At 39.8% G+C, this 21,404-nt stretch overlaps 1 protein-coding gene across 3 annotated transcripts in view; it reads left to right on the top strand.

Annotated features, from left to right (window-relative positions):
- IMMT (inner membrane mitochondrial protein) overlaps positions 1-20,468 on the top strand; it is a 40,165-nt gene extending 19,697 nt beyond the window's left edge. The window contains exons 5-15 of one of the 3 annotated variants that reach the window (XM_043917804.1): positions 566-667; positions 1,029-1,124; positions 3,754-3,890; positions 7,950-8,053; positions 9,292-9,427; positions 9,976-10,105; positions 11,516-11,530; positions 12,845-13,068; positions 16,693-16,824; positions 18,079-18,208; positions 19,515-20,468. In XM_043917804.1, the coding sequence (XP_043773739.1) occupies positions 566-667; positions 1,029-1,124; positions 3,754-3,890; positions 7,950-8,053; positions 9,292-9,427; positions 9,976-10,105; positions 11,516-11,530; positions 12,845-13,068; positions 16,693-16,824; positions 18,079-18,208; positions 19,515-20,128 (1,820 nt within the window). In that variant the 3' untranslated portion in view covers positions 20,129-20,468. Of the gene's footprint in view, positions 1-529; positions 668-1,028; positions 1,125-3,753; positions 3,891-7,949; positions 8,054-9,291; positions 9,428-9,975; positions 10,106-11,515; positions 11,531-12,844; positions 13,069-16,692; positions 16,825-18,078; positions 18,209-19,514 lie in introns of all 3 variants that reach the window. The other 2 variants (XM_043917803.1, XM_043917802.1) reach the window with 2 other exon arrangements.
- Positions 20,469-21,404: the final 936 nt, after the last annotated feature.

The raw sequence follows: 21,404 nt of genomic DNA, 5'->3' as shown, positions 1-21,404 counted from the left end.
TTTTTTGACTGAGTTCTGTAACTCACCATCTAAGCTGTGAACCTTTTTTCTCTGTGTTTAAACTTGCCATCTTGTTTTTCTTCACACCTCTTCATTCATCTCTGCCATTTTTCAAAGCAGTTAAAAAATGGTTTTTGGTTACTTTTTTTTGCTTACTTTCTTCGTCATAGGCTCCTTTTCCCCCCTTTGTTATTATTTTCACATGTTATGTAAATCTTATGCCCCCTTCTCATGTTAAGTATTAGTACCATTTAGTACTATTACTAGACGCCTTGCCTGAGAATAATGGTTAGAATGCATATGGATGCTGACCAGATTCCTTTCTCTTGTGCTTTCCCAACCATTGTTCATTGCTTGTGGATTTATGCAGTGGACAGAGCCCCTGACTAATTTGTGTGTTTGAGTAGTGGCATCACAAGCATTTGTGTCTTCAAGGAGTCAGATGTGACGTGGCAGTAGTAGTAGTAGATTCCTGTGTGTTCTCTGTTAACCCAGGAAACTATATACCATGTGTGACATATATTTATAGCACCTACAGAGGCAGCTCAAATTATCTCCGCAGCAGGTGAAGCACTGTCGGTCCCAGCCCCTGTGGTTCAGCATGAGGAACCTGTAAAAACCGATCACCCTGAAACTGGTGAAGGAAAACCCAAGCCTGCAACTTCAGGTAGTTAAATTCTCTGTACATGTGGTTTTATAAATGATGTGTTCATCAAACTATGTACTGTCTAGGCAATTGCTAGACACTCTTAAGTGCATATTTATACTGGCTTTAGGTCTGCAGTCTTGCTTAGCTAATTTTTGATATTTCAGAGAATAAATCTTTGAAAACAAGGGACTTTAGAGCTGACCCTGTATTTCTTCATGTTGGAATCATTCAGTCATGATGTGGTTTTATAATCTTTATCACAAAAATGCCCTCAAGTTGATATAGCTGGCAAATACAAATGATGGTATTTTTATGTCCCCATTAGCTGTTGAAATTCTGTGCTGAAATTTGATTTCCTCTTATTTACTTTTGCTGCAAGAGGAAGCATCCTCAACTTCTGTAAGGGAGCGGCCACCTGAAGAAGTTGCAGCACGGCTTGCCCAACAAGAGAAGCAAGAACAAGTTAAGATTGAGTGTATGTAACCGGATGCTTTCTAAGCACTTGGGTCATGTCTCTCAGTTGCTTTCTTCTTCAACCTTCGCGCAAGTTTCTCATCTGTCAGCTGTTTGTGGTTTCTTTAGTGGCATTGCTCTTACTCACCTTTATTTCATCATTTGTGTTCTTTCCATCTACACTTTTACCCAGGTGACAAGGGGTTATTCTTAGTGTAAAATTGGTGTAAATTCCAAGTGATACATGTACTTCCTTCATTTGTTTTTAGTATGGTTAGTGCTGAAGATTCTATATACTTTGCAGAAGGGGAATAATTTATGTTTTGGCAACTTGCCTAAGAGTCTTCTAATTGTTACACTTACACATTTATTTGTGCAGGTTGGAAATGGCTCCTTCTCTAGTTTGTTACCTGGCCTCTGGACTCAGTGTCATTGTCCTCTTATATGACATTGTTGAGAGATGGAATGTTCCACACACTGCTGGTTTCCACCCAACTGAGGCTTATTCCTTTTTAGGTTTCAGTTTTATATTTGGTTTTTTGATGGTTTAAAGAAAAAAGATAAGAGTTATCTAAAAATGTATTTTCCTGCCTTAAGGCACATGGAAGGAACATAGTTTATTGTATAATGCTGCAGTATATTGATGTCCCTGGAGGTAGTGTGCATGTAGTTTTTTGCTGGACTGAAATTTGTTAGTTTTAAACTCTTATGACAGCTGTTTGTAGGTGGTTTTTTTGTTTTTTTTGTCTTCTCTCCATTTATTTCTGTTTGTCTTTCTGCCTTTAGTGGTTCTTGGTTTCCTTCAATTTGCTAGTTCTGTCTTATTCCTAGGAAGCTAGTTTGTTAAAGTTGTGTAAAGAGTAGATGGGCCGGTATAAGCACATTTGTTGGGCTTGTTTTGTGTGCAGTTATGTAGTCTATCCTAGAGAATGTTCCATGCATGCTTGAGAACAATGTGTATTCTGATTTTTTGGATGTGATGTCCTATTGATATCAATTAAGTCTGTTTTACTGTGTCATTTACAGTGTCTGTTGCCTTACTGATTTTCTGTCTGTAGGATTCTGTTCATTAATGGCAGTGAGGTGTTATAGTCTCCTGCTGTTAGTGTACTTGCATCAGATTCTCCCTTTATGTATGTTAGTATTTCTTTTATATATTTAGGTTTTCCTGTATTGAGTGCATATATATTAATGAGTATAATATCCTCTTTTTCTATTGATCCTTTTATCATTAGATAGTGTCCATCTTTGTCCTTCTTTATGGCCTTTGTTTTAAAGTTTGTTTCATCTGATATGAATATTGCTACTGTTGCTTTCTTGTTTCCATTCACATGAAATGAAAATATCTTTTTCCATTCCCGTCCCTTCACTTTCGGTCTGTGTGTATCTTTCACCCTGAAGTGGGTCTTTATAGGCAGCATATTGTAGATTCTTGTTTTAATATCCAATCTATAACTCTTTTTTTTTTTGGCTATGCTGGGTCTTTTTTTTTTTTTTTAATTTATTTAATTTTAATTGAAGGATAATTGCTTTAAAATAATGCATTGGTTCCTACCAAACATCAGTATGAATCAGCCATAGGTTTGCCCATGTCCCCTCCCACTTGAACATCCCTCCTCCCTCCCTCCCCATCCCACCCCTCTAGGTGCTGGGCCTTTGTTGCTGCATGTGGGCTATTCTCTAGTTGTGGTGAGCAGAATTCTCATTGTACTGCCACTCTCTGTTTTTGTTTTGTTTTTTTTTTCACTCTCTGTTTTTGTTAGGATTAGTCAGTCTGTTGACACTTAATGTAATTACTGATGTATATGTATTTATCTCCATGTTAAACCTTATTTTCCAGTTAATGTACTGTTTCTTTCTTCCTTTGTTCTCTTTTGTGTTTTGATGGTTTTTATTTGTATTATGCTTGAATTCCTTTTTTTTTTTTTTTGGTGTTTGTGAATCTGTGGCGTGTTTTTTTGATTTTTGGTTACCAAGATTTTCAAGTATGTTAGCCCATTACTATATGTACTTGTGTTAGGCTGATAGTGATATAAGCTCAAACACATTCTAAAAGACCTGTTTTCTTACTCCCCTCCCCCACATTTGTTGATTTTGACATCCTGTTTTATATCTTCATGTTTATCCTTTTGCTGTTCATTGTAGTTATAATTGCTTTCACAGAATTTTTTGGATTATTTTCTAAACTATGTACTAACTTATTTAAGTGACTTTCAATCCTTTCATACATTTGTCTTTCCTGTTGTGATTTTCCCTTGTGTATAGAAAACCCCAGACATGTTTTATTTTGGAAAAATTCAGATATACATAAAGGTAAAAATAGTATAATAACCCCCATAGGTTGATCATCTAGATTCAATAAATTTTTTAAGAAAATTTATTTGGCTACACTGGGTCTTAGTTGCAGCATGTGGGATCTAGTTCCCTGACCAGGGATCAAACCTGTGCCCCCTCCAGTGGACTACCAGGGAAGTCCCTGGATTCAATAATTTTATCATACTTTTAAGTGTAACTTTGATTCTCTAAAACTGTATTTTGTTTGTTCATTTTGGGGGGAAATGTGACACAGGACTCAACAGGTAAAGAGGGGAAAGATTAAAGTAATTGGTGGGGAAGGATCTGGTCTTTAACTTTTTTTTTTTTAACTTCAGCATTAGCTAAGAGCTTAGAAGATACTCTGAGCCAGACCGCCTGCATCACTCAGCAGGCTATTGTGGCTCAGAATGCTGCGGTGCAGGCTGTCACTGCCCACGCGAACATACTGAAAGCAGCCATGGATGATTCTGAGGTGGGCCAAGAATGTTATACGTGATTCTTCTCCTAGGTTGGGCTTTCTCTCACTAAGTGAAAGCAAACTAGAATGATTGTCGTTTTAGAAAAACAAAGCAAAATGAAAAAAGAAAAGAAAACTTGAAATGTTCTTTTTAATGAATTTTATATATGGTGCTTTATCTCACAACCATGATGTGGTGTAACATGAGAATGTTTTAATACTGCTTGAATGTATTTGTTGTTTGGGTTTTTTGTGTGTGTGCTTTAAAATTGCCAACCATTTTTTAAAATATACTTTTTTATGAGATACTTTGAGATAGATACACAGTTGTAAGAAGTAATACAGAGATCCCAGGGTTCCCAAAACACTAGCTACTTTAAATGCTTATGCTGATTATTTACTTTACATTGTACACTTCAAAGAATAAAGTAACACTAATTAAAATGTAATACTGAGACTTAGTAAATTTCCTTTATTACATTTAGTTATTCAATGTATAAAAATGCATCTTGACATCAAGTCATTTAAAGAATAAAATAAAGTAGAGAACCTAATAAATCTCAGGGATCGGGATTCTGCATCATCAGTAAAGTTCTTTTGCCACCATGACTGAGGTTTTTTTAAAAAGTTAAATACACTTTACAGTGCTTTAGGCATATGCACATACATCGCAAAGCAGTTAAATTATACTTCTGATGCAAACAGCCAAGTAACTACAACCTTGGAAAAATTAAAAGAAGATTCTATTTTATTTAAAGTCCAAGAAGAAAGCTTAAATCTTAGAGTTCATTCTAAGAAACCACACAGGGAATATTTAATATACTGATTTTACACATGTGAGAAAGCTTGAAGTTGCATGATATCAGGAAATTGAGTTTGAACCCAAGTGAGTTCTTTTAGAAGGACAGTAATTAGAAGCTTTAAAATGTCCATGATACTACTTTGGTGGAAGGCTATACATAAGAGGGTATTTCCTCTCCCCACTGAACATATAACATGTGGTGCATGTGGTTTGAACAGTACAAAATCTATTATAATTAAGATTTTACAACTAAAGGATACCTTATAGTAGAAGTTAACCAGAATAGGCATAGTTAGCTGGTGTTAACAAAATAATCCAGAAAAATGTATGAGCACAAGTTTTGGAATGTTAAAAATTGATGCCAACTCTGTTTCTTCTAGTAAAAAGCTGTAGGTGCATGTGGGCTCACTCTATAATATATACTGAGTTACTTTCTAAAAGGCAGTGCCTGTAAACAGTTGGACCAGGGGATCGTGGGGGAATCTGGTGTCTATTTTATAGGACAGCTTATCTTTGGATCTTTACAAGTAGAGGGAGACACATTTTGGCCCCCAGATATGTCATTGACACTTACATGATTCATGAGTCTATTTGGGTTAGTTATGAAGAGTTATCCTAATATAATGTCAAGGTCTTGTAACAGTATACAGTAAGGTCTTGTAAAATTTTTTGCACATGACAAGATACTGACATGGCCCAAACCAGCATCCTTTCTTTTTTTTTTTTTGGTAATTGAAAAAATTTATCTATTTTTGGCTGTGCTAGGTCTTCCTTGCTGTGCGGGCTTTTCTCTAGTTGTGGCAAGCAGGGCCTGCACTATAGTTGTGGTGTGTGGGCTTCTCTTGTCGTAGATCCTGGGCTCTAGGGCGTGTGGGCTTCAGTAGTTACAGCACCAGGGGCTCAGTAGTTGGTAGCTCCTGGGCTCTGGAGCACAGGCTCAGTAGTTGTGGCTCACGGGCTTACTTGTTCCAAGGCATGTGAGATCTTCCCAGACCAGGGATCGAACCTGTGTCCCTGCATTGGCAGGTGGATTCTTAACCACTGGACCACCAGGGAAGCCCCAGCATGCTTTCTTGATATATTTTATTTTGCAGGATGGCTAGAGTGGTAGTTTACCTAAACCTCAACTTGATTATTTGCACCATGAAATACTTTGTTTTGTTACTTTACCACAATCTATGTAAAACATAAAAAGTTCAAAAGTGTGATAAAAAGGTAAAAAAGAAAGTACCAAGTATTTCTTCTAAAAGTTCTTAACCTCAGGTCAAGTCTGTGGGTAGAATTCAGGGGCTCATTAAACTTGGATGGAAAATATCTTTATTTTCTCTAGCCTCAGAAGCTTTTCCTTCATTTATGAATATTGACAACAAGAGCCGTAGTGTTAGTAGCAGTCATAACTTTATTAGCAAGAGAGAGCACAAGGATTTTCCTGTCACATTGTGGTACTTACAGACTGTTGAAATATCATTTATGCCCATCACTACTTCTAGATTAGGGTATTTATTAGTCCTGCCACTAGACCTTGGTTTGTGTGTCACAGAATTTAAAAATACATATTTTTTTTAAATCAAATTTCAGTGTAATTGGGCTCCTCTGTAATCTTGTAGTTTCATTTTAAGCATTTAAAAATGTTATTCAGAGAGGCTTCCTCAGACTGCCACAATGGTCCAGTGGCAAGGTTAACCCTCCATAAGGAACTTGGTTGTTTAAACTTTCTGTTGATAACGAATGTACCTTTAAAATCAAGATCACACTTAATGTCAGGGGGAACATAAGGTTGAGAATTGCTTGTGAATGATCCAAAGCAGAGACATTACTGAGTCCTCTTCCCCTTCAAGTAGCATGCCTAGGGCTGCAGAGGCAAAACCACTTGTGTTTCTGACAGGGGAAAATACAGGTTGGTTATCCAAGGCCCATGACACCTAATTCAGAGGGCACTCATGTTTTGGGTGTGCAGCAGCCCTTGCAGTCACTCTCTTTGGTGACTTGTGAACTATAATTACTGGACTACTGTAGTCATTTTTTTCCTTGACAATAAATATTTTATTTTCGGTAATTTAATATGTTCCTGTTTTTCACCAAGGTCCTGGTATAGTGTATAGTCACCTGTCAGTATGTACAGGGGATTGGGTCCAGTATCTGCTAGGGATACCACAATTAAGGGATGCTCAAGTCCCATAATTGGCCCTTCCGCATCTGAGGATTGAGCCAGCTATGGACTGTGTAGTACTCTGCTAAAAAAAGATCTTCGTATAAGTGGTCCCATGCAGTTTAGACCTGTGTTGTTAAAGGGTCAGCTGTACTTTGAAGGTAAGCCCTAAGGTGGTTTTTTTTTCGTATCTACACATAATATACTACTTTAAGCTATATCTACTTGGCAAAAGGAAAGGGAGAAAGAAAGGTCATTTAAAATAAGTATTAACTAATTTTAAAAGTAGTTTTAAAGAGTTGAAACAGTTGCAAATAGCATTCTGCTCATTGTTTATATGATGCAGAGTGAGGGGCAGGATGGAAGCTGGACTCATCTGTGCCATGCCTTCAGTTGCAAGGGTTCTCACACATCTCTTGTGTGAGCATCTTGCTGCACAGAGTGTGATTATTCTGCTAGAGATGGTTTTTGTTTTTGGTATGATATATGCTCTAAATAGGAGCCAGCTCTGAAGAAGGTGGCAGTCAGTTCCAATGCTAGAGCAAAAAATGTTGAACCTGCGCAAGGAATTTCCAAGGGAGACATTTACATAAAGTCCACATTGTGTAAAACCAACTCAAGGTGGAGTGGGGTTCTTGACAAGACTTGATTTTCTTCTTAAAGATTATGGAGAGTCATTCTTTGGGGTAGTGTTTTGGAGGAGTAGAGATCCCACAAGTGTGTAAACGTTCTATTATTAATATTTCAGTAGACCTGCAAGTAAGAAAATTTTAAGTACTGGTGCTTCGTTGAAGAAAGGTTTAATCAGCAGAGAGTTCATGACAAGTTGTTGTTCTTATTCATCTTTTCTGCTTCATATCTCCTTTTGAGAATCGAGTAAAAATATTATCTATCCTTAGAGCATGTTTGTGCACTGGAACACACTCTTACAGTTTTGGTGGGTTGGTTGATGGGAGATGATTCAAGGACTTCTTTGAACCTCTCATGAGCATTAGATTAAGAGTTCCTGTTTGGGAGAAATGTTATATATACTTTTTTAACCTTTGACTTTCTGTATTTAGTCATGTTATTGTGACAGTACCAGTAGTTATTCATGTGTTCGTAACTAAAGCTTTTTGTTTAGGTTGCAGGTGACAAGAAGTCAGCTCAGTGGCGCACCGTGGAGGGCGCGTTGAAGGAGCGCAGAAAGGCAGTAGATGAGGCTGCTGATGCCCTTCTCAAAGCCAAGTAATTACTCATGGACTGTGACAAGTAATTGGGGCCTCCTGCTGGCTTTCTTTTGGCTCTGTTTTCTTTGTACTGTCTACATAGAAAGAGGAGGCAGAGAAACCCTTCCCTTCTCTACCTGCACTGTAGTTTGGTATTAGGAACATGAAAATTTAAAAGGAAGAGAGAGAATAAAATATATAATCTGGCCAAAATAAATTTTGGAAGAAACTTAACGTAAACAATCTTGTTGTATAAAAAGCAGTTTTTCTCTGCAGTATTACTTAGGTGATATGTCTCTGTAGTTTACAGAGATTCTGCCATTATTTCAAGGTTTTTCTGGGATGGCTTGAGCAGTTTTAACAGAATTTAAGGAGTGTGTCACACTCTCTTTGCCTTAACTACCAAAGTAGTTAGCATATAATAGGTCTAGTTTTATGCTACCTTGACCTTGATTCCTGAAAGCTGGCTAAAACTAGAATCAAGCAAGCAAACCAAATATAAGTTCAATCTCTGTCAATAGGAACCTGTATTTGAAAAGGGGTTCTCATCAACATTGTGGAATTGTTATGATTGAAAAATTTGTTGTCTTAATGTAATATTTATAATTGATAGAGAAAGGGAAGCTTTCTGATAAAGCCAGCATGTCTTTTAGGAGATTGACAGCATGATGTTCATCACATCAGTAGACCATGAGTCAGGGCTCTGAGTTCTGTGTTGGTGGTTCGTAGACTATAGTCTATCCAGCCTCAATCGAGAGGGCTCCTGAAGACCCAGCTGTCTGCTCAGTGAGCTCTGCGACTTGCTCCCTTGCCTTTGTCTTCCTCAAGCTCTCATTGGCAAGGGAATCAACCTAATCCTTGCAAAAGCTACCGTTTATTGAGTGCTCTCGATGTAGCAGATACTGTGCAAAGTACTGCTCATGAATTACTTCTAATCCCTATGCCAGGGTGAGCAACAAAGGACAGGCTGGTCTGGGAGCTAAATCCAGGTCTGCCTGGTTCTGAAGCCTATGTCTTTTCCTGTATACCATGCTACTCATCTGGTCCACTCTTTAAATCTAGCTTGAGGTGCTAAAAAACCGAGGTGTTTTCAGTTGTTGGTGAGGAAAACTTCTCTGCCTGTTAAGTGTGAAAAAGCATTGAGTAGTTGTTTCAAATTAAATGTTTCATAGACTTAATTGTAACTTGTATTGATTTCAGTTTTTTTAATCAAGTTGACAAGGATTAATACTAAACCTTTGTTTTATTGGTTTCCAGAGAAGAGTTAGAGAAGATGAAAAGTGTAATTGAAAATGCAAAGAAAGAAGAGGTTGCTGGGGCCAAATCTCATATAACCGCTGCAGAGGGGAAGCTTCACAACATGATAGTTGATCTGGATAATGTGGTCCAAAAGGTGTGTTTTTCAGGTCTTTTATAAGTATTTTTTATTTTTTGATATAGTTGTTTTGTCAAGGGGTTTTTAAGAATTCAGGAAAATACTAAGAGTCCTGTCATCTTTCTTCCTTCCCCTGGAAAAGAATATTAGTTGTTACTAATTTTAGAAACTTGCTTTGGCCATGAAGTGGATTGTTCAGTATTGTTGATACATTTTATAATAGGTAAGTGTTTGCTTATGGTCATTACTGCGTATGGAAATTTCCATTTTGTAGCGTCTCTTTTGTCTGCACTTCTGATCTGTGTGGTTAGTTTTTCCATGACCCAGAGAAAGAGGGACAGTGGCCTAAGAAGATGGGAAAGGGCTTATCCATGGCATTTGAACAGAATTAGACGGAAACAAAGACAAGACTTACATTCCTTTCTCTGACCTTTGGATTTCTTTCTGTGTATTACTTATATAGTCACAACCAAATGTAAATAAATACATGAATATGACTTATATTTTTTGGAATGTTTATGGTATTTTTTGTTCATTTTAACCACATACCCCTTGTATTTGTTCAGGTTCAGGCAGCTCAATCTGAGGCTAAGGTCGTGTCTCAGTATCATGAGCTCGTGGTCCAAGCCCGGGACGACTTTAAACGAGAGCTGGACAGTATTACTCCAGAAGTCTTGCCGGGGTGGAAGGGGATGAGTAAGTGCAACTGAAGTGCTGGTATTTTACTTTTTCAGGTTTTTTTTAAAACAACTGATCATCTGATCTAAACTTGTCAGCTCCATTCTCTAGTCTAACCCCCTCTGACATGCATTATTTTATCTCGTGTGCAGTGTAGTGTTTTCAGCATTTTATTTCAGTCATACCTGTGACAGGTGACACACCCAGTTTAGCAATGGTGAACACAAATTCCACCCAGTGTAATTTGGAATCTTAGGGAGTGAAGTGACATTTTAACCTTGACTCTATTTGCCTATTATATATAAAATTATTGAAAACCCTTGGCACTTTAAAAATATTCATAATGAATTACATAAGGCATACCTTGTGACTTCTCTGTGACAAGCCTAATTGAGAACTCACCTGGGATGTTAGGTGAAAAGGGAATTTCAGGTTGTGTGGCCTTCAGCTTGCAAATAGCTCAGATTACAGGGAATTTGGTGGCTAAACAATTACACATCTTAACTGCAGGGAGTAGTCACACCTGCATGAAGAGCTGCGCGCCTGAAATCACAGAGATCTGGAGTCTCAACAAGATCAAAATAGTACTCCCTAAATGCCAGCATCTTTTAGAAACTGAACGTCAGGTAGCATTTGAAGAACTAGTGATACAGGCCTCTCTGGGGTGAAGGTGTCGAAGTTGCATCACAGAACCAAGGCTGGTCTGAGTAGCTCAGGTAATAGCCAGTGCAGGGATTTTAACAGCTTCAGGGCCAACCAGGACGATTTAATGCCACGAAGTAGAATCAAGGCTGTCAAAAAATAACTCAGACATGAAGTTAGTTTTTTTTCATGTGGTTGACTCACTTAAGAGGGAGATAGATAGCAGTTTCTCGTCAAAGCAGAAAATAAAATCAGGATTTGTATGAAAGGATTAAGTGGAGAAATACACAGAGTTCAGTCTGGTTATAGGTTGAGACAATTATTTACCTTGTCCATCTTTGCCCGTTCTTCCTGCAGCATTGGGTCAGCTCCCTATTTCTTTGGTTGAGAACCAGATTAAGTGGTTGACTTAATGGACTGTGACTTCCTGAAATAGCCTGCGAGCTAATGTGAAGTGGGGGAATAAACGAGAATTGTAGTTTCCGTGTAAAAATATAGTTGATTGCTTTACAAAAAGAGATGAGTCCCCAGAAACCAACTACTTTGAATGTCATTGACTCTGATTTTCTGAAATGTTAGAATTTACCTTGATTTATATTGTTTTATGATCCTTTAAAAGTTTTTTTAGGAAATACACTCATCATTTTGCTTTTCAATACTAAAATGTGCTTTTTCTATTACTGGCTTCTGGTTCCTTCTTGTTTTCTTTTGGATATTTCTGTGCAATGATTAATAACTGATACATGTACTTTCTTTTTCTCAAACCGTTGTTCTTTTCCTTTGTAGGTATTTCTGATCTAGGTGAGTAGTTACATGTATCTTATGTTTAAAGACTTGTGTTTTAAGTCTTAAAAAGGCTCAAGTCTTTATTTTGCCTGTGATTCTCATACTAAACTATCAAAATTAATATAAAGTAGAATTATGTTGCATGCCATAAATCTAATTTGGATAATTTTGTCATCCATATGTTCTCAGGAACAAAAATGTTTTTACCATGTGATTGGCAACCTGTAGATGTGATATATGTGAAGATATATATTTTAAATTTTTATTTTATAAAATTTCAAACATTAAAAACTAAGAAGAAAATTGTAATGAACTCCTGTGGACCTGTCTCCCAACTTTGGCCATTACCAACACCTGGCTGGTTTTGTCTCATTTATTCCCCCAGCTTATGTTGAAGCAAATCCTATTCTTTCACTTGTAAAAACTTTCTGTATTTTTTAATGTTATCACCAAACCATTGTCACGCTCAATAGCAGTTCTTTGTGTTATCAAATGTTGCTTCAGAGTTCAGATATCCCCACTTTATAGAATGAGTTTTTTTTTAGTTCTTTTTGATCAAATCAATATCTAAAGGAGCTACACATATTGAAATTGGTCTATAAATCTCTTATTCTTTTTTTGCTTTTTGATCTACTTAATTGTGGAATTGCGTCATTTGTCATATGGTATTTCCCATATTCTTTATTTTGCTGTTATAGCCGTAATTCTTATCCTGTGGTAATATCTCAGAACACTTGTGGAGTGTGAGATTGGGAAAGAAAAAAAAATGAGAGTCCGAATCTTTGAGTATGATTATTTTGAAAAGCTCTAAAAATGATTCTGATGGACAGCTCTGGCTGCAGATGACTGTTCTGGATTATATTACCTGTGTAAGAAAAAGTACAAAGCTCTGATTAGGGAAAAGTCTGAGAGAATTTGAATTTGAGTCAAGTTTTAGCAGAAAAGAATCTTTATTTGGATTCCTGTTATGCTTGAAAGAAAATGATTGTGTATGTAAGCTTGTCCTGAGAGACAAAATTATATTGAGTTATAAAACCAGTTTATTATTAGGTTAGATTGGAAGTACTACTAATTTGGGTTACTGGAAAAAAAGTGATTCTACACTTGAAGGCCTCCCTGAACAGTTTTGCTTCGAATTGAAAATATCTAGTTGTTGGCCATGAGCTGTGCATTTCTGATTATACTGCAGCCTCTGTATCTCTTAGGAAATGTCAGCTCCTCTTGCCTTTTCTTTCTAGCTGTGGAAATTAAATTGCAGACAGTTGAGGCAAGTTACTTGGATGTATGATTTGGGTGACATCATTGACATTTTCATGTGGTTTGGTTTAGCTGACAAGCTGTCTGCCGATGACCTGAACGCCCTGATTGCTCATGCGCATCGCCGCATTGACCAGCTGAACAGAGCACTGGCCGAACAGAAAGCCACAGAGAAGCAGCACATCGCCTTAGCCTTGGAGAAACAGAAGCTGGAGGAAAAGCGGGCGTTTGACTCTGCAGTGGCAAAAGCATTAGAGCATCACAGAAGTGAGATACAGGCTGAACAGGACAGAAAGGTGAAGAAATGAGTGCAGTTAACCATATTTATGTGAATCTAGCTTGATCACCTACTTCGAAAAAATAATAGCAGCAGTCACTGACTTCAGAATACTAGCTGTCAATTAGGCCAGCCCACCTTTGAGTGGAGCTTCTGCCCTTGCCCTTGTCAGAACTTCTAGGGAAGGACGGGTCTCACAGCGAGCCTTTATGTGGAGCAGATGTGGAAGTGCCAGAAAGCAGCGAGGTGCGAGCATCCAGGGTTATCTAGCTTGTCTTTTCCCAGTGGAGCCTTTCAGCCCCTTAATCAGTGTTGAAAGAGTTTCTGTGGTTTAGTCACTCAGTTGTGTCCGGTTCTTGTGACTATATATTGTCCCAGGGACTATATATAGCCTGCCAGGCTCCACTGTCCATGGGTTTTCCCAGGCAAGAATACTGGAGTGGGTTGCCATTTCTTTCTTTAGGGGATATTCCCGATCCAGGGATCGAACCCATGTCTCGTGCATTGGCAGGCCAGTTCTTTACCACTGAGCCACCTGGGAAGCCCAGGAGTCCCTGTTGGACTTTGAGAATATTTTTCTCTGTGAGTGTTTCTGAGTGGTTGGTAGTTAAGCGTGGATGAAATAGCTGTGGTCTTCTGCCTGTGCACATTGTGTATTAAAGAGGTGTCTGCTGACTGATTAGGATCCTCGCTACTCATTCTACCTTCGGGTGTTCTCAGCTGCACAGCTGACCACTTACTCCTAAAAGTGCTTTCTTCCTTAGACTCCCAGATACCACACTCTGCCGGCCCTTCCCCCACCTTGCTGACACTCTTTGGCCTCTGTTGCTCAGCCTATCAAATATCTGCATGCATTCGCATTGTCCTAAAACCTTTTATCCATCTTGCTACTTCCAGGTGCTCTTAGCTAGTCCTGTGGCCAATGTCACTGACATTTATTTTGCAGGCTCTGACCTCTGCCTTGGTTTCTTGGGCTGACTTGATGATTCCAGCTGGATTTTCAGTAGTCATTTCAGGTTCAAAATGAATTTCTTGATTCTGTGCAACCTGTTTTCCAGCCCCTCAGCTTGTTTCTCTCTAAATAAATCTCCGTGCACTCAGTTGATCAAGCTAGAAATCGTGCTCAGTTAGTTGTTCCTCCATCAACTTTCGCATTCAGGCCACTGAGAGTCTACCAAGCTCTGCAGCAAGAGTAAATCCCTGGAGAAGGAAATGGCAACCCATTCCAGTATCCTTGCCTGGAGAATCCCATGGACAGAGGAGCCTGGTGGGCTACAGTCCACGGGGTCGCAAAGAGTCGGATACCACAGAGCGACTTCACTTTCACTTTCAACCCTCAGCTGAGAAGACTTTCAGCTCTTGTGTTTGCTATTGATTGTTTCCTTGAGTTCTCAATACCTGTGACCATATTTTTTTTTAAGTTGCCTGTTTTCTAATTGCATCACTTTACACACTGTTGTCTAATGATATGTGGTATTTAGAATGCCGCCTTAGTTATTTTGAGCAGCCATTGCCTGTATTTTCTTAGCACCTCCTTGGTTTTCTTACGTGAATTCATCTGACAGGGAAATGCAGCTTTTTTGTTTGCCCTCTCTGCATACTGGACCGTCTGAGTCAGTGTTCTAACTAATCCCTGATGGTCTCTGAGCTACTGTTCTACAAGACTCAGTAGTTATCTGCTTCAGGAAATTTTCAGTAGAATTGGTTCTATTAGGAGACTCTTAGTGTCACCTTTGTTTTTTTTTTTTTTTCACCTTTGTTATCTTAAAAGCTGGTCCCTTCGCTGAGGCTCTTAATTTTTTGAAAACTTGATGCTATTTCAGCTGAAAAAAATTGGCAAGGCTATTTAAAATATTGAGGGAAGCCATTTAAGAAATTGAAGAGTAATCGCAAACAACATTGGGTAGTTGTGACTTTCAGTTCTGTATCAGTTGAATTTTTGTGCTCTTTTCCCTGTGTATGTGGTGGTTCTATTTTTCTCCAGTAAAACTTTTTATTTAAAAAAAAAAAAGTAAATCCCCAATCTCTCCACTAGTCTCAGTGACCACTACCTTAGTCCACATTGTCTTCTTGACAGGTTCCCTGTTTGCATACCCATCTTTCTTTGTTTACACAGGCAGGTGGTCTTTATTTATAAAATATATTCTCAATCAGACACTGTGCTGCTGAAAATTCTCCACAGACTGCCCACTGCATTTAATATAAAATCCAAATTTGTAACTTATACCTGAAAAGCCCTTGATCTCAGTCTTGTTTGCTGTGAGCCAGGCTTCCCTTATTTGTTTTATTTCACAGGTTCCCTGAGTTTTTTTGTTGATGTTGTTTTGGTGCCTTGACTACATCTGTTTGAAGGCAGAAGGAGAAGAGGGTAGTAGAGGATGAGATGGTTGGATGGCATCACCAACTTAATGGACATGAGTTTGAGCAAACCCTGTGAGTTGGTGATGGACAGGGAGGCCTGGCGTGCTGCAGTCCATGGGGTTGCAAAGAGTTGGACATAACTGAGCAACTGACCAACAGCCTCCCGTTCCTATTCCCTTCCCTCTAAAGTAGAGCATCTGTATTACTTTTTTGTCTGTTGCCCTATTTATTTTCTTAAAAACAAGTATCACAGTCTGAGATGTCACTCATTCCTCTCTTGAAATGTATACCTTGGCAATAGTGCAAGAAGTTTGTCTGCCTTGAGCACCATTTCATTCACACTTATAGCGGGCAGTACCTGGCACAGGACTGGCACTTTATAAATATTTACACATTGACTGAATGGATTCATTAACTATATTGTTTCTGAGAAAAATTAAGTTATGAATTCCAGGTAATTAGTGTTAAGTAATTTGTAGCATGAGCGATGTCTAATTGTTAAACCAGACTTGATAGACTTTTCAGTTTTGCCATGATTTGGCCTGTGTGAATCTAAATTCATATGAAAACCAGCAGTTTCAGAGCAGCTTTCTTTGTTGAGTGGAGAAGGAAATGGCAACCCACTCCAGTATCCTTGCCTGGAAAATCTCATGGACACAGGGGCCTGGTGGGCTGCAGTCCATGGGGTCGCAAAGAGTTGGGCATGACTGAGTGACTAACACTTACACTTCTTTGTTGAGAGAGATTGTGTTCAGTAACTGCCAGATATTAGTTAATTTTCTTAACACTTCTGCATGGTAGGCATTATTATTCACAGAGGAGAAAATGGAGACAGAAGATGAATAATTTCCTTGAGGGCACACGGATGGTTGTAGTGACTGTGTTTGATCTCAAATCTTTATAGTTGTTTTTTCTATGAGCTTGGATTTCTTAATTCCCAAGGGAGTTTGTGATTCAAGAGATGACAGTGTTTGTTTAGGAGGCAGCCTGGTGATATGGAAGAAACACAAGTTTGAGGGGGAGGGGTCAAAGAAGCCCCTGTTTGGAATCTGATCTTGCCATAGCCATGTGACATAGCTGTGTGACCTTATTTGAGTCGCTTTCCAACACTTAGCTTTCTGATTCATATTAGCATTCGAAGTAAACAGTGTGTTCACGTTCACTGCCTATCATAGGGGTTCCAGACCAAGAGGCTGCCATCATCGTTGTTACTAGTCTTTCTCGTTTGCTTAAGCATCTGTGCAGATTTGAGAACTCCTCATTACTGTGCTTGGCTTCACAGGTAGAGGAAGTCAGAGACGCCATGGAGAATGAAATGAGAACCCAGCTTCGCCGGCAGGCTGCTGCCCACACGGATCACTTACGAGACGTCCTTAGGGTCCAAGAGCAGGAACTGAAGTTTGAGTTTGAGCAGGTGAGGACCTGTTGTAAAGCATCGTTTCCTCTTCAGCCTTCTTTTCCCATTTATGTTATAAACAGTCTCTGCTTTCATCTCACGTGCTCCACGTCCTTTCATATGAGGTGTGGAAGCATGGGGAAAAGTTTCTAACGGTACCCATCGTGGAGTGCAGGGGAGGGGGGAGCTTTTTTGTCTTGTAAATATTCATTGATTTGACTGCGTTGGGTCTTAGTTGCGGCATGTGGGATCTTTGTGAGGCTCACAGACTCTAGTTGTGGTGTGCAGGCTCAGCAGTTGTGGCGAGCGGACTTAGTTGCTCCTTAGTTGCTAAGATCCCGCATGTGGGATCTTAGTTCCCCAACCAGGGATCAAACCCTAGTGCCCAGCATTGCAAGGCAGATTCTTAACCACTAGACCACCAGGGAAGTCCTGGTTGAGGGGTGGGTGCGTGAAGTGGTGGGCTTTTGTATATTTGCAAATCTGCTCCTTTTTACATTAAGGTGTACCTGCGTGTTACTGATCAGATATATGTTTTATATCTATGTCCTAGTCATTTGGAGACTTCAAAGCTTTAAGGAGTATTGGTACAGGAGTTTCAGGTATGTAGGTGATGATACTTGACACATGTATTTCCTGCTTTATCTCCACAAACTGTGGATTACGTAGTAGTTCTCAGATTCTTATGTCTGAGGAAACATCCCAGAGAGGTGAAGTTTGGAAATACAGCAAATCATGAGGATACCTTTCATAATTAGTTTCTACTCAGGCCGTTTATAATACATTAACTTGTTATCTTGTCTCACAAGAAGGGAATGAGGTTTTCTAAGTAAGGAAAGCTTCTGGAAAATTGAGATTTATGCCAATAGGAAAAGGTGTATTACTTTAAATTCTATTAGTTGAGTATTTTTCTGAGAAAAAAATGAACTCAAAGTAGAAAATACTGAATTCATTGTAAATATGGGTAGCTATGTAGTTACTTTATTTTCTAAAGTTGTCATTTTCTCATTTTAGTAGACTTCTTCTTTCTGGTCTTCTTCCTCTAATATTAGGTTCCACCAGTCAATTTGTAGAAGATTAAGGTTAAACATCAGATATAAGCTTTAAGAAATTTTTGAAACTGGACACACAGTGTAGGAGTTTCATGCCACCTGTTTTGAGATAAAGGCCCTCTTTGCTTTTGAACGTAGCAGTTGTTGGAAGACTTAGTGGCCCAGTAAGTGACACACGTGGAGGAAGCGTCACTTTTTTGTCAACTGTTTATAATTTCAGGACCTGTCTGAGAAGCTTGCTGAACAAGAGTTACAGTTTCGTCGGCTCAGTCAGGAGCAGGTTGACAACTTCACTCTGGATATAAACACTGCCTATGCCAGACTGAGAGGAATCGAGCAGGCCGTTCAGAGTAAGCATGTGGAACCTCTTACAGCTGACTTCATTCAGCCCTACTTCTTAGAGTAAATTCTCGTTACGAGGATAATGGTGTACCTGCATTGACATTAGGGAATGAAGATGACAAAATCACTCTAATAAGTTTTATCAATTTCTTAGAAAATTAGCCTCAGGTTTGGTTAAGTTTGGATTACAGAGTTGTGAGAGGAAACTTAAAGGAATCTAAAAGTTAACAGTGTTGGTCACTGAGTCGTGTCCAACCCTTTGTGACCCCATGGCCTGTAGCCTACCAGGCTTATCTGTCCATGGATTCTCCAGGCAAGAATACTGGAGTGGGTTGCCATGCCCTCCTCCAGGTGATCTTCCTGACCCAGGGATCGAACCCAGGTTTCCCGCATTGCAGGCAGATTCTTTACCATCCGAGCCACCAGGGAAGCCTAAAACTTAAGGAATCTAAAACTTAAACCTAAATACCTTGCAGTTATACTCATTATGTGACCAGCATGAGGTCACCATTTACGTGGCAGTTTACCCTACACACGTTGGTTGTGTCCCATGCGCTGAGTGGAGAGAAGGTCAGTGTTGTGGCCTCAAGGCTCTGCTGACCCATCTCCAGCCCTGCAGTCACAGGGTTAGCTGGGGGTGACTTGCTGTTCCACCCACCAGACGGACAGTAGTTACACTGAAGCCCCCATGGGCCACACTGAGAGGGAAATGTCCTGACAGTAAGATATTAATGAAATGGGCTTCTTTGGGGTGTGATGGACCTTGTTTTGTCAGATTAGTAGAACAAACTGAGTACTCATGAAATTTCAGGATCCAGTAGCCTTCCGTTCCTTTGCAGGAAGTTTCTGATGGCCTTAATAGACGTCTTAGCCTAGATTAAGAGTTACGTTTTTTTCTCAAACATTTCTGGAGATAAACATATCTGAATTAGATACCATGCATTGTCCCAGATGTTACAGGGAGAGGGAAGGGAGACTCACTTGTGTACCTCCATCTGCCCTGCTTCCTCCAGGGCTGTAGTCAAAACAAGTCCTCAACCACTGATGGACATTGGGTTGTTTCCAGTGATTACAAATAAAATTGTGATGAAAATTTGTACAAAAAAACCACCACCACGTCCTCAGCCAAGTATGTCTTGCCTCGTGGCCTCAGGTGAAGAGGCCAGCTAGGAAAGACTGCACCAGAAGCAAGAGGCTCTGTCCAGCCCCATCTTCCCCTTTTGTGGACTCAGCTTGTTGAAGGTGCATCAGTTCTCTGCATGTATGAGGACATGTAGTCAGGTGGAGAAAACAGTCTCTTGTCTTTTTCTGTAGGTCATGCAGTTGCTGAGGAGGAGGCCCGAAAAGTGCACCAGCTCTGGCTCTCAGTGGAAGCCTTGAGGTACCGCATGAAGACGGCGTCTGCAGACCTGCCCACGGTTCCCCTGGGCAGTGCAGTTGAGGCCATCCGAGTCAGCTGCTCCGATAGTGAATTTGCCCAGGCGCTAACCGCGGCCCTCCCTCCAGAGTCCCTGACCCGTGGGGTATACAGTGAAGAGACCCTTAGAGTCCGTTTCTATGCTGTCCAGAAACTGGCCCGCAGGGTAGCCATGATCGATGAGACCAGAAATAGCTTATACCAGTACTTCCTCTCCTACTTACAGTCCCTGCTCCTGTTCCCACCTCAGCAGCTGAAGCCACCAGCAGAGCTCTGCCCCGAGGATACAAATACATTTAAGCTACTGTCATATGCCTCCTATTGCATTGAGCACGGTGACCTGGAGCTGGCAGCAAAGTTTGTCAATCAGCTGAAAGGGGAGTCCAGACGAGTGGCCCAGGACTGGCTGAAGGAAGCCCGAATGACCCTAGAAACTAAGCAGATAGTGGAGATCCTGACAGCATATGCCAGTGCTGTAGGGATAGGAACCACTCAAGTGCAACAGGAGTAAGGCCTAGGAAGAGTCCCGTAAAGTCATGTTATATATCAGAGGAAATCAGCAGTAATACCTGAAGGGTTTGCAACAGGGTCTTAGAATTGTCTAGAAGTGAGAAAGTTACAAGTACTGTTCCAAATGTTAACACCTGTTGCATTTATATTATTTCCACTTGCTATCATGTCAGTCAACTCCAGGAGTATTTTATTTGCAACTTGTGTAACATTTTCTGTTTTTCAGGTTTTACTGATCAGGCTGGTGAGCCAGTCAAAATAATGTTTGTGATCACTATTACTATTGATTTTGCCCTTGGAGCAAACTGAATAAAATAAAAAGATGACAACTGAGTAGCTCATCGTGTTTCAAACAGTACCATTTCTGGTTTGTTGTGTACATAAAACATTTCCTTAAGCAGCAGCAACAGCAGAAGTAGGAACTCCTTGGGTGCTCAGTTTCTAGGCTGTGAGTTGGGTTATATAGATAAGCCAAAATGGCAATATATTTATAATTAGAAATATATCATTCCAGTGATTCGAAGGCACTAGAAACAGTATGTATCCCAAACTTTGATTGCTTCCACAGGGAAAAACTGTGTTTCACACTGGGGCGCAATACATTCACACACACCCTTATGTGCATGTATACCTGAAACAGTTTCTGGAACCACTGCTTCTTTTTTATTGTTAGCATCATTTATTTGGCTGCGCCAGGTCTTGGTTGTGACATGTGGGATCTTTAGTTGTGTCACACAAACTCTTAGTTGGGGCATGTGGGATCTTATTCCTTGACCCAGGATCGAACCCGGGTTCCCTGCGTTGGGAACGTGGCGTCTTAGGCACTGGACCACCAGGGAAGTCCCTCTTTTCTACTGTGATGTACTCTGTTCTGGTCTGTGGTATTAGAGAAATGTGGGTCTCTTCTCTACCCACAAAGTAATGGCACAGCCCTCAGAAGAGTTCCTGGCTCTGAGTTCTGACACTCTGGTAGCTACCCTTGCTCCTATCTGGTGTGTAGACTGTGAATCTCTCCAATGAAGTGGGGTGGTGAGCCTGGAATCTTAAAGGGATTTGAACTGGATTGCTGTAAAACCCGGAGAACTTGCTTACCTTGCTTCTCTGAAGACCAGAACAATTTGCTAGTCGATAAGCATTAACAAATGTTTTATCTTTTATTTTTCATTTCATGAAATTACTGTCAACATTTTTTCCAAAATCATAATTTTGTGGAGGCTTGTTTTCATAAACAGATTATTGAAGAGGCATTTTAATCTGAGCAACATACCTGGAAATCA

Source organism: Cervus elaphus, chromosome 11 (assembly GCF_910594005.1).
Source record: "Cervus elaphus chromosome 11, mCerEla1.1, whole genome shotgun sequence".
NCBI lineage: Eukaryota > Metazoa > Chordata > Mammalia > Artiodactyla > Cervidae > Cervus > Cervus elaphus.
Note: the sequence above shows the minus strand (reverse complement) of the source record. Positions and strands in the feature narration are given on the sequence as shown.